The 12,914-nt window shown below is 46.3% G+C and overlaps 1 protein-coding gene across 50 annotated transcripts in view; it reads left to right on the top strand.

Annotated features, from left to right (window-relative positions):
• The window catches only part of ABLIM1 (actin binding LIM protein 1), a 338,773-nt gene extending 326,619 nt beyond the window's left edge, over positions 1-12,154 (top strand). For 38 of the 50 annotated variants that reach the window (XR_014826278.1, XR_014826285.1, XR_014826292.1 and 35 more), the window contains 5 exons: positions 2,742-2,806; positions 3,430-3,490; positions 4,910-4,984; positions 5,861-5,941; positions 7,093-12,154. Coding sequence is in view for 1 of the 50 variants with exons in the window: in XM_021073348.2 (XP_020929007.1) it covers positions 2,742-2,806; positions 3,430-3,490; positions 4,087-4,094; positions 4,910-4,984; positions 5,861-5,941; positions 7,093-7,206 (404 nt within the window). In the remaining 49 variants the exon portion in view is untranslated. Of the gene's footprint in view, positions 1-2,741; positions 2,807-3,429; positions 3,491-4,086; positions 4,985-5,860; positions 5,942-7,092 lie in introns of all 50 variants that reach the window. The other 12 variants (XR_014826275.1, XR_014826294.1, XR_014826281.1 and 9 more) reach the window with 3 other exon arrangements.
• Positions 12,155-12,914: the final 760 nt, after the last annotated feature.

Below are 12,914 nucleotides of genomic sequence, written 5' to 3'. Positions count from 1 at the left end.
CCATCATAAGTGACTAGACATAGTTCCCAGTGCCACACAGCAGGATCTCATTGCTAATCCATTCCAAAAGCAATAGTTTGCATCTATTAATCCCAAGCTCCCAATCCATCCCACTAATGGAACCTGCAGAGTGTTCCACAAGAAAAAAGTGTGGGAATCCTGTGTCATGTCAACGTAGCTTAAGAATCTCTCACTGGGAATAGGTGCCACCACCAGCTGCTCTTCTGGCACAGGTCAGGCGCCGCTAGTGTGGGGACCACCAGCAGGAGCTGGGAGCTTGTGTTATTCCCCCAGGCCATTACTCCACCGGCTCCAAGAATTCTGTAGCCCTAAGGGTGGGGCTGCTTTCCAGCTATTGCTAGGCAGCCACTGCTGCTGAGTAGCTCCCCAAGCTGAAGCAGCGTCCTGCAGCTTGAGAAAATACACACAGGAAACAAGGATATACTGCTGGATTCCACCCCTTCCTTCCAGCATCCCCACACAATGGCATCTAGCCTCCAAGTCCAACTGAGTTACCTCTGCTTCCAAGCCCTCAGTTGTGGTTGCCCTATGCTCGAATCCCTCTAGGCTGTTTCCACGTGGCCAACCTTGGTTTTTTCCCATGTAGCTAGCCCCAGCTCCCTGTGTGAGTCTGATCTCTAAAGCCAGAGTTTTAGTTCCCGACACCTGCTGGCATCCGCCTACAGTGGGCCCATGATGCTGACCATTCGGGGAGCAGTATTTCCATTTTAACTGGTTCCCCCCGATTGTCTAGAGTTCCTCCTCCACGTTGGCTGATCTCCTCGCTGCTGGGGGGACTTCCCAGGGTGCCGGGGGCTTTTCCTCTTTCCAGCCCCCTCCTGGGGTGCCGGTCCCATCTTGCTTCCTTTCACGTCTTTCTTTTGTCCTCTTTGGTTTTGTGAAGCTTTTCTTGCTCTGTCATCATCCTGAGGTCTTTTGTCAGTTTTCAGGAAATTTTCTGTGTGACTAGTTCCATGTGCAGATGGATTTTCAGTGTATTTGTGGGAGTAGGTGAGCCTCACGTCCTACTATGCTGCCATCGTCCCTCAGCTGCCATCTTTTATTTTTATTTATTTATTTATTTTTGTCTTTTTGCCTTTTCTTGAGCCACTGCCATGGCATATGGAGGTCCCCAGGCTAGGGGTCTAAACAGAGCTATAGTTGCTGGCATACACCAGAGCCACAGCAACACGGGATCCGAGCCGCGTCTGCAACCTACACCACAGCTCACTGCAATGCCAGATCCTTAACCCACTGAGCAACGCCAGGGATCAAACCCATAACCTCATGGTTCCTGGTTGGGTTCGTTATCCACTGCGCCACAGCTGCCGTCTTTTAAATCTAGTTGGGCTTTAATTTCTTCATCTCTAAAATGGATATCTGTGAATAAGACTTACTTCCTTTTTTCCTCTGTTGCTCTGTCTAGCATCACGTGCTCACAGGATACTGCAGAGAGCCCGAATGTTTTTTAACTGTAGAGAGCATGAACAATATTTTCTAAGCATTATGAGTTTACATAAACATATGCAGTACAAGAGCTAAGGGCTAATGGTGCTGGGTTTGGATACTTTTGAAAGAGGTTACTTAGATACTAAGCTGAAATAAATACTCTATCAGTATAGTTTCTACCACTTATACTTATCATAAGCCAATTCTCTTACCCCATAAGATTTCTTCTCATTTATTCTGAACTAGTGCATAATTTTTTCTCCTAAATGTTCCTTTAAACATGCGTTTAGTGTTTCCTATGCAAACACTTCCACTAAACATTATTTCATTGAATCTTCACACCATACCAGTGAAGTAGATGGTATTTATTATTATTATTATTAATTATTATTAGCGCCATTTAGTAGATCAAGAGACAAGCAAAGGGAAGTTTAAATAACCTATCCAATGCCACATTGCTGAAAGCTACCAAAACTAAGATTTAGGATTCCAAGTGTTATAACCCGAGCCCATACTCTTAACTGGAATGCTGTACTACCTCTCATGGATGCCACACTGGCATTGAACTTGGGTTAGGCTAGTTCCTTCCAATTCTGCAGTTATATTCTATAAGAATAAATAGCACTATAGGTACATGGGTCAAGAAATGAAGGTTTAAAAAGATGGAATACTGTGCTCAAAGATAGAGAGGTGTTAAGTTACAGAACCAAAAATTCAAGACCAGGTCTGCTCCTTCCAAAGCCTGGCAGTTTATGAGTCATCCACACTGTTGATCAATGAGGTACCCTATCCCAGGCCTCCTAGGACTTTAATTGCGTTTGGCCAATAGATCTTGCTAACATACATGTTGGCCTCCAGGTCAGTTACTGCTGTCATACCATCTAGGACTTGGGATTATGCATCCTAATAACCCTGGGTTCAAATCATTGCTCAGATATTATTCACAAGCTGAATAACTTTAAGCAAGATGCTTAACTTCTCTTAGCCTTATTTCTTCTGCAATAAAATGGAAATAATATCAGCATTATTAGCATTGGGTTAAGGATTCAGAGATCAAGCAAGTGGAACACTTCTTTCTTGCCCATCCCTCCTCCATAGTTTCACTACCCACCCTTTCCCTGCATCACCCAAAGATGGCAGCATTTTGTGAACATTTGAGCCCAATACTATTTGGATTGTTTTTTCTAAATCTTCTTTTCTGCAAATTAGAAGTTAGACTGCCAATTTCATGGAAGAATTGGACTTCTGGTTCCTAACAATTGCTTTTTTTTTTTTTTTTTTCCCGCATTCAGCTTCACATGCTCTGTCATCTAAAACCTCATCTCTCCCAGGCTATGGAAGAAATGGGCTTCATCGGGTAAGGTTTCTCCTTTGTTCCTTTCCCGGTTTGTTCCCTCTTCAGTCCTGGTTGAAGTGCTGACCATACTGTCTGCATACATCTGACAATATAATCTCAGTGTTAGAATATAATAAAAAAACTATAATTTCCATGGTCTCCTGGTAGATCGCTTTGAGTTACAGGCAAGAGAAAATATTTCTATTGAGAGAAAGCAAAATTGACATTGGATAAAAGAATAGCCTTTATAAGCCTATGGGAAGACTAATTGTATGGCCAATGTTTCTACAAGTAACCACTTGAGCCATTATCTCTACTATAAAAAGATGTGGGCAAGTTTGTTGCAACCTCCCTCCCCACAACCCATAGAAAAAATATAATTATGTAGCTATGATATGGAGGCATGTGTTTTTATGTATCAGCAAGAGGCACTTGCTTACCACCCACTGAGCAGTAGCATTGGATGTAAGATAAAAGACAAAGATGTCATAGAAGAAGAACTAAGTAGGAAAAATAATGAGGATCTAGGAATTCACCTTAGGAAGAATCCTTAGGATTTTAGAAATCCTTTCTTCTTTTTCATCTGACTCAAAAACTAGTATTGTGGAGCATATTTTCTAATTGTGTGTTTTTCCTCATTTCAGCCTGTTTCTACAGACTTTGCTCAGTACAACAGCTACGGGGATGTCAGCGGGGGAGTGCGAGGTGAGGCAGCTGTGGGCTGACTGTGGCCGGGGTAGGAAGGCGTCTGTGCTGTCACAGGTGCATTGGCTGGGCTCAGGCTGAGTCACATCCTGTAGTCAGATCACATCTGTCTTCTGAGCCAACAGGGCATTTATTAAAATCTTGAAGGATCTCTACTGAAGTGAGAGACAAGAAGCAAGTTGTTAGGAAGGAATTCATTGCTCCTACTTTGTGCCAAGCACTTGATTCGATCACTGGAAGTATAGTGATAAGCAGACATGGGCCTATCTTCAAAATGCAGTGGCTGAGAGACAGAGAGATACAGAGACAGAAACTCCATGAGAGAACTGCTGTGATCAAGAGAGAAGGCAGAAACACCTTCAGGGTGTCAGCTTCCAGGAGAAAAGGGTGTTTGAACTGCTAACTACCACCAGAGCAGGCATTTCCTCCCCTCAGGGAGGCAGCCAGCCTGGGTGTGCAGAGATCGAGGAGCTGGGAGAGCACATGGTTCTTTGAGGAGTGTTTGGAGAATTGCAATAGGATATAGTCTCTGTTAATGTTGCCACATTTTTCTATGATCTTGCCCTTCTGAGATTTTCTTTTCCCTTCCTTTCCAGACTACCAGGTATGGAACACTCTTTCTCAAGTTGGCCACACCAGCAAAAACAGTCTTTTTCCAATCCAGATGTATTCTGCTGCTGCTCCAAGAAAGGATTTCTGTTGAGAAGACCCTGGTTTGGGTTGATCTGTCTACGTATTAGCCCACAGATATGAGGAGCCATGAGTGGCAGGCATGCCTGGTGCCCAGGTCAGGCTGGTCCTGCAGGCCTTGGGGACACGGCATGAATGAGGCCAGGTGTCAGAGAGTTCCCCAAGTCTGGCCTTGGAGCGTCCTCTTTGGGATGGAAGTGGACCAGCATCAGTTGATTTTCTTTTAGTTGTAGTCTCTCACTCCTTGAGGCCTCCCCTCCTCTGTGCGGTCACAAATGAAAAGAAACTCCTGTTTTGGCCAATAGGAAAGAGCTGCTCTGGTACCATTCTCTTCTTCCTAGAACCTTAACATTGTAAACAGTGATGGAGAATGAGAAAGGGGGGAAAAACGCAAAGACATTAAGATTACATTTTTTTAAAATCATAGACTCAGCAATTCTTTGATTGTACCCTATGCTTTCATGCATGGAGCCTAAATTCAGGGAGTAGTCACTAGTTAGTAAGCCAGGATCTTTCATCGACTGGATTATAAAAGAACAGCATCCCCAGTATTCCTGCTTTATTCGGCAAGGAGCTCACTTTGAAAATTCCATGGAAGTTAAAATGACACACCTGTAAAAGAGCAATGAAGATTTGAGACCCAAACAAGGAGGTCTGGGAGCCCACAAGCTCTTCCTCAGACCCCGACATGGCCCTGTGCTCCTCCTGAGCCCTGCTTTTCTTTTGCAGACCCTCCCAGATGGCCACATGCCAGCCATGAGGATGGACCGGGGGGTCTCCATGCCCAACATGTTGGAACCAAAGGCAAGTTCCTCTCACATGGGGACGAAACTGGGCCATTACTCTGAAAAGATTTATTTCCTGTCTTCTTCACATTCTCATTGTTGAGGCCCACTTGGCTCCAGGCTGGTGCATTAGGCAAGCCTGTCATCAAGAATCTTTCTGTTCTGCTGGTTTTGTCACACCAAGTCCGCAGGTGTAAGAGCTCACTGGATTCACCATGAAGTACCGGCACTTCTTGCTCATGACCTTGGTATCTGTACAGTGTCTGCCATGAGCACTGCAAAGCCTGCTCACTGTTATGCAGAGTGGTTGCAGACCACTCCAGATAGGGTGACCCACATCCCAGCTTGTCCGAGACTTTCCCTAGCTTGCAGCCTAGGAACCTCCCCAGTCCCAAGCAAACTGGGATGATGGGTCCTTCCAGCTCCAGTACATCCTGTGATTCCAGAGGTGTCCAAAAGCTGCTCTCCCTGGTGACCATAACTGGGGCTTATTTCTCTCTGTCATCACCAGAACATTGCTTCTGGGGCTGCATGGCTCCCAGGATTCATGACCCATCATGGAACAAGATTGTTGAACCTTGCGAGTGTCCTGCCCTATAAATCCTTACCTATACTTTCAATTCCCTTCCAATTGTTACCTTCATCCCCAGTCCATAGTAAGTTGTATTCTTTCACTCAACAACACCCTCCTGGGGCACATCACTGGTAGGGCGTGGGTATGTGTGAGAACCTGCCCCAGCCCCTGGAAACTTGAGCGAGGAACACATCTCTCTGGTGCTCTTATTATAGCATCTTAGAAGCTCTCTCTTCGGAGTCCTAGATTTCAAGTAGCTTCTGCTTGTCAATAAAATGGACAGCGGTGTTCTAGAAGAGGTGTTTTTTCTTTGCTTCTCAGATATTTCCATATGAAATGCTGATGGTGACCAACAGAGGGCGCAATAAAATCCTAAGAGATGTGGACAGAACCCGGCTGGAGGTAAAACAAACCAACAAACCTGTCTCAGCTGCAGATTCCTGTGCCTTTCTCCCAACTTTCCCCCTAAGAAATGTTCCAGTTAAGGCAAAAAAAAAAAAAAAAAAAATCAACCTAGGTATAACTAAGCTCACTTTGGAGAAAAGCCCAAATTTATGTGTAGGAGATCAACATAAAAATGTCTGATAAAATCCAGAACACCACCACCCAGGAGAAGCAGTATGACTTTAGTCACTTTCTTGGAAACTTGACGTTGCCATCACTGGGCTGATGGTGTAGACTCTCCAACCCTCTTCCGTACCCCCAGATCCTCGTGTTTCCCCAAGCCCGGGTTGCGTTCACTGAGAGGAGGGAGGGATCGCTCAGGAAGAGGGGTGCACTGGACAGGGTTCTCTCGGCTGTTTCCAATCCCTGTCGCAGGGTTATCTGGGTGCACATACCCCAGGCCTCCTTAGACATGGAAGACTGATCTTTGTACTTTTCCATCCAAATGGTTCTAATTAAGAAACACTCTGGCTGCCAGTCTCATAAAGAATCATTAACCCCTGACAAAAGGCAAGTACCTCTGTATGTGAGGTCAGACCTGGGCAGAGAATAAAGGCTCCGCTATCCTAAGAGAATCTTTCTAGGTGGGATGACAGGCTGAAGTTCTCCTCAGTAGACCAAGCATCCCCCTGACCTGTTGGCGAGCCAGGAAAAAGGCCTGGCATTCCCAAAGGACCACTCGGGAACTCTCTCTCTCTCTCTCTCTCTCTCTCTCTCTCTCTCTCTCTCTCTCTCTCTCTCTCTCTCTCTCTCTGGGTTTCTTATGACTCTGGTCCAATTTCCCTACATCTCTCCAGCATCCCAAGGACCTGGAGTGGCATCTCCTCCAGCCTAAGGAGTCACCTTCCCAATGTCCCATGCCCCTTCCGTGTCGTTATCATCATCATTAATATTCCATCAGCTCTTCTGTGTGGTAGGAAGGTGCAGTACCTGGCCCGACCAGGTGAGGCACCCCTGGGCCCAGTGTCTGCTCAGAAGCCTCAGAGATAGACCCCTCTTCCATCATTGCACCTTGCCCTTCAGAATGATGACCTGGAAGCTGGAGAGCAGCTCTCAAGGTCATCCATGTGGCCATGAAGACTGACCACTGTTCTTTTCTCCCATCACAGCGCCACTTAGCCCCAGAAGTGTTTCGGGAAATCTTTGGAATGTCCATCCAGGAGTTTGACAAGTTACCTCTTTGGAGACGCAACGACATGAAGAAAAAAGCCAAACTCTTCTAAGTCCCCCACGTAGACAGCCATTCGACAAAGGACTAACCACGGCAGTGCCGCATAGGATGTTATATTAAGGCCCAAAGTTGATCGGAGAACTTGCAAACTGCTGTCCCGCAGCAACAACAGAAAGGGAAAATCGGATTAAAACACCCATGAGCCACATATTGGGCCCACCCACGGCAGCCCTTGCCCAGAAGCAATGGGGTGAAAACGTCTGTGTTCCCACACTCAACGGTAGCGGTCCCGTGTGACCTTTTTTCCATCACCTTATGTACGCAACAGGAGCTATTTCTTTTGTTTCCTTTCAGCTGTTGTCCAACCATAGTGCTGACTGTATGGATAAGAGCCAGCAAGTGCCCTTAGGATGCCGCATGGAAAAAAGCAATTGTTGCAACTCCAGAGTCTGAGTATATTTATTAAGTAGTGCCGAGGCTGAGAAGGAAGAGCCGGAGGGACAGAGTCAAGGGACAGATCCACGGGGTGGCAGCCTCTGCACACGCCTTTTTTCACGGGCTTCCTGCAGCCCTGCCCACGCTTCACCAGGATGGAAACCAAAGTGGCAGGGGTGGGGGGGGGGTGCCCCAGCAGCTCTCTTTGAATAGCCGCCAGAGTCCCTTTTAACCAGCTCCTTGTTCCCACTGTTTGCTAGGACCTGATGGGTGAATTCCTTAGCTAGAATTAAAAAGAAAAAAAAAAAATGAAGCGAAAGAGAGGGAAAAACAGGAATGAAAACTCTCTCGTAAGTCTTTTCCTGCTTCAGACAGGGTGTGTCCTTCGTCCTCCCCATCAAGGACAGGAGCTGTCTTGCCTCCACCTCCGCCCCCCTCCCTCACTTTTACAAAGAAAGGGTGGCCCAGTTGTTTGCTGTTCAATGAGTTTTGTCCAAGGGCCATAGCTCTTCCCACCCAGCAACCTCTGCTCTCTGTCCAGCATCTTCTAATTCAGATCAAGCCCTCAGTGGTTTGGGTTTGTTTGTTTGTTTGTTTGTTTTAAGGTCTTTTCAGTCGTAGGCTAAGGCAAAGGCATGTTGTTCTCTTTGAAATCTGTGCATCTCCAAAGTAGATTGTCTCCAACTGATTTAATTTGGCCTTTTCAGCTTTTCTTTCTTGCCTAGCTCTGTTGACCTCCTGGTGTGGTGTGTATCTATCTGTGTGTGTGTGTGTGTGTGTGTGTGTGTGTGTGTGTGTGTGTGTGTGTGTGTGTTCAGTTTGGGCAGTCTGCATGTGCTTTTGCATTCATTCCTGCTTGAGTGTTCGTCCCACTGTGCTGCTGCTTCAGAGGGACATTTACTCAAGTGCACATGACAAAGATCGAGTGAGGCTCACCGCATCCCCGACACTCTGTCCCTTGTGGGGAGGCTGTGGGTGGTTAAAAGCCAGCATATTCCATGATGGATACAGCTCAAGTCAGCCTCAGACTGAAGCCTGCCGACCTGGGATGAGGCTGTGTGTAGACCTCAAACTGAGTTCTCAAATTCGCAACACAAGATTCCCATTGGAGCCAAGGATTACAACACGACTTGTATGAGAGACCGCACCGTGGTTCCTGAAAGCCTCTGGCTGTGACTCAGACAGGACTAGAGTCACGCCGCCGAGGAGGGTGTCACATTAATTCTCATGCTTTGGGGGTCTGCTTGAAAATGTAAATGCTGTTGAAAGCCAAAGGAGAACGCATTTGAATTCACCTGCGTATGCCCCTAATAATAAAAGCTCAGACATTCTCCCTGCTGGCACCAAGTATTAGAATGAGTGAGCAGCTGACACGAGTGGTAAAAAGCAAGGAGCATGTTCTGACCTTGTGCTGCAGACATCACTTGTGATTCTGTCTAGCGACTGGGTGCTGTGGCCAACAGTGCAATGGCTTCACGTATTCAATTGCAATTGTTTTCTCTGCTCTTCCCTGAGAAATCTAAAGTTGCTTGACCTTTCAGTGCTAGGCATGGGATGTTTGAGGACTGTTCTCACAAATAAATGTGTGTGTGTGTGTGTGTGTGTGTGTGTGTGTGTGCGTGCGTGTGCACGCACATGCGTGCGCTTGTATGACCTATTAACATATGTAGCAAAGGGCTTTGGCCAGGTGAAGGGAAGAGACTAGCTCATCCTTGAACTGAAGGCAGATGGCAGCCCACAGCTTTGCCCCTGACACATTAGTTGCCTCTTGCTTCATTCCATGCACCCACTGTCCCATCTTCTCTCTGATGCCTCCTGTATTGGCAGCCTCACCTGCGTGTTCTCATCCTTGCTGCACTCTGGCAAAGTGTGTGGAGTGGGGACCACGGCATAATCCCAGTGTCTCCCTGCCTTGATCAAGAACAAAGATGGCCAGATGGATCCTAGGGCTCAGCTGGTGGAGAGGTTTTCTTCACAGTGGAGCTAGTAAAGGACCCTCAGTGGTTTTCATTGGCAAATGAATTATAACCCATGTCCTTGTGGATCAAGTGTCAGTGTGTGAAAAATTGCAGTGATAGTTAAAGAACCGAGCCCTAAGTTTGTACCTACTAATGAAACTCTGTTTGGCTTGTAGAACTTTTAAATTTAGTTCTGCATCCACCTTGTGGGGGTGGGGGGAAGCTTCTTTCCATATCAAATGTATTATTAGCTAATTTAAACTACACGCAAAAATGCATTGCCAGAAAATACCAGTGGCTTCCTGGCTACAAGCAGAGCGGTGCTGTGTTCTGGGGAGGGGGCACTGGAAACTATAATGCAGCGTGGGCTCCCCAACCTCTCTCCCCAGGAGAAGGCTCCAGCCAGAGGGAGAGGCCCCAACCCAGATCAATGGGCAGCAACGCCCTGTCTGTTTGGTTGAATTGAGTTCAGCATGCTTTTCCAGAAAATGTCCAGGTCGCTGCACAGGAAATCAGTGTTCTCTGTTTGAACCCTACCCGGCATAAAAAATTCCAGTTGTCAACACTGGATTATTGACTCTAGGAAAGGAAGTATACACAGGGCAAGCTTCCCTGGTGCATACATAAAGGGCTAAGTTTTTGAGCATCGGGCTTGCTAGTGACTCTGAAAGCACACCCTGATGGCATGAACAAACCTCTATGACGGCACGAAGATCAGTGCTTCCTTTAAAGTTTCTTCCAGAAAAGCCAGGAGACCATTTAGTCTTCCAGTGTGATTTATGTTGATACATAATAAAGAGCCTTTGGAAACTCGTGCAGCTCGCTATGCGTCTGCATTTGGGTTTGGGGTTCCTTATGAAACGTTCTTAGTGTGACTTCTTCAATTATGAAAGATAAGCTGCCTGTTCTCTGAGACCTCGAACAAAAAAAGCTTGAGTCAGTGGGTCCTCAGGTGCAAAGGAAAAAAAAAAAAAAAACTGATTTCTATCATGTCCTCTGGTCTCTCCACTTCTCCTAATTCTGTTGTTTCCAAGCTGTTTCCTCTTCCAAGGTGAGGCTGGAACAGCCCCCTTTTCACTCCCATCCTCTGCATCTAGGGATTCAATCAACTCTACTCGGAAAAGTCTTGCTGGAAATGTGTCTAAAACTTTCACCTAATTTCTTTATACTTTTCCAGCCAACACCTTTTTTCTAAAGAATTGCTTCTCAGATGATTATGTAAAGTAGATACGCTTTTGCAAGTTTAAAAATTCAAATGAACCCCTTTAGACTATGTAGGTCTTTCTAAAACCTCTTGATGGCACACTCGGTGCCAGCGTGCTCCTGCGTGTTGAAGGGGCAGGTGGCCCCTCCAGCTGAGGGCACCCCGAGCCCTCTTTCTGACCATCAGGAAGGACAGTGGGAGGAAGATGAACTCTCTGCCATCAACCCTCCTGCGTCCTCTGAAGCAAGCTCAGTCGTTACCAAGCTCCTGGTGTATTTCCGGTTACTGTTTAATCTGTACTTCCTAGGACAGCCTTGATTTTATTTGACTTTTAAAATTAACCAAGTGTTTGTCAGGAGCCCTAAAACTCACTTATTAATACCCCCTTTTGGAGGATGGTCTATCCAGGAAAAAAAAAAAAAAAAAAGATGATTTCAGGCTTGCGATTTTAGTGACATCACTTTATCGTGGCTATGTACATGAAAGGAACTACCTAATCATGTTGTGATGAAAGAAAGAGAAACTTTTACTTTGGCATTAAAAAAAAAAAAAAAATCGCTGTCTTTTTGTTTGCTGCCCGAGACGCAGTGGGGAGACGGTGAATGATGCGCTTGGCATAGGGATCTTTGTGTTTTTTTGTTGGGGCAAGTTTCCTTTCTGACAAATTCAACAGGAAAGGGGGAGGTGGTCTTTTAAACTGAGAGAAACTTTCTAAATAATATATGTGTACACAGCAAATTAAACCGATCTCATCTTTTCTGACGCCTCGTGTAATTGAGTGGCAATTGTCATCATTAAATAAAATCCTTCCCAAAAGTCTCTCCCAAGAGTGACGGTGCCATGAGTCGCTTTCTGAGCCCGTTCAGCAAAGGTAGAGGAGACAGACTGCAGACACGAAGGCAGCCAGCCGCTTAGCGACTTGTCTACGGCTACGGACAAGACGACGAACATCCACGGGACTTGTGTTCTTTGGGAGTGTTTTGTACAGACTCGTTCAGTAATAAACGTATGTGGTTTCTGGAAGTTGCCAACAGCCCTGCATCGAAGCTCTTGCAGTTCTTTCATTTTTAAGTTGGGTTTAATGGAATTTTTGAAGGCATACTCTTCTTCCTGCCTCCCCCGCCCCCACCCCATCCCTTCCAGAAACACGAAAGCCAATGTTTGGAAGGAATGCTGTTTAAAAGATGTATCGTGTCCCCCATGAAAGTGAGTGGGTGTTTGTCAGGGTCCCGAGTGCCACGTACCAGTGTGCAGAGGCGGGTGGCCCTGGGCCCTGGATGCTGTGCTTAACGTGCCCAACCTGCTCCACGCTCCTGTTGAAAGCAGCACCTGCTGCCCCTCTGCCGCTGTCCTACGTTACTGTTGTCCTCCCAACTCAGTGAATAAAGCATCTTTATTCGTAATGGCCTCCACACTGTGTTTCATTTGTTGTTCCCCTGCTCCCTTTAAATGCCTGTGCCATTTGAAAAACTGCTGACCCAGCTTCCAAAGACCAAAACAGAATCAAACCAAAGCCCTGGGGATGTACTTTTATCATGTAGGTTGGTGGAGTAGAGGGAAAAAAATGCATCAAACAGCAGCAATATTCCAGGACTGTTTGCCCAATAATCCCAACCCTACTGACCAAGTCAACTGAAAAAAAAAATGTATATAAGGAGTTCCCCAGTGGCCTAGTGGTTAAGGATCTGGCATTGTCATGCCATGGCAAGGATTGGATCCCTGGCCCAAAAGCTTCCACATGCCATGGGCATGGCCAAAAATTAAAAAGAAATTTTAAAAAACTCATAATAGGAGTTCCCATCGTGGCACAGCGGAAACGAATCTGACTAGGAACCATGAGGTTTCGGGTTCGATCCCTGGCCTTGCTCAGTGGGTTAAGGATCCGGCTTTGCTGTGAGCTGTGGTGGAGGTTGCAGACACGGCTCAGATCTAGCGTTGCTGTGGCTCTGGCATAGGCCAGCAGCTATAGCTCCGATGAGACCCCTAGCCTGGGAACCTCCATGTGCTGCGAGTGTGGCCCTAAAAAGACAAAAAGATAAAAAACAAACAAACAAAAATCTCATAATAGAGCTGGAGCTGGTCTAGCTGGTGCTCAATTTTGTGACCCGGCAGCAAGGGTCTCATCATTTAGGCAAGGCTGAGGATTCGAGGTTTGAGGACAAG

The sequence above is a fragment of the Sus scrofa genome, chromosome 14 (assembly GCF_054392235.1).
Source record: "Sus scrofa isolate SSC_HxYL_T2T_F1_AM1 chromosome 14, Sscrofa_HxYL_maternal_Yorkshire_Landrace_v2.0, whole genome shotgun sequence".
NCBI lineage: Eukaryota > Metazoa > Chordata > Mammalia > Artiodactyla > Suidae > Sus > Sus scrofa.
Note: the sequence above shows the minus strand (reverse complement) of the source record. Positions and strands in the feature narration are given on the sequence as shown.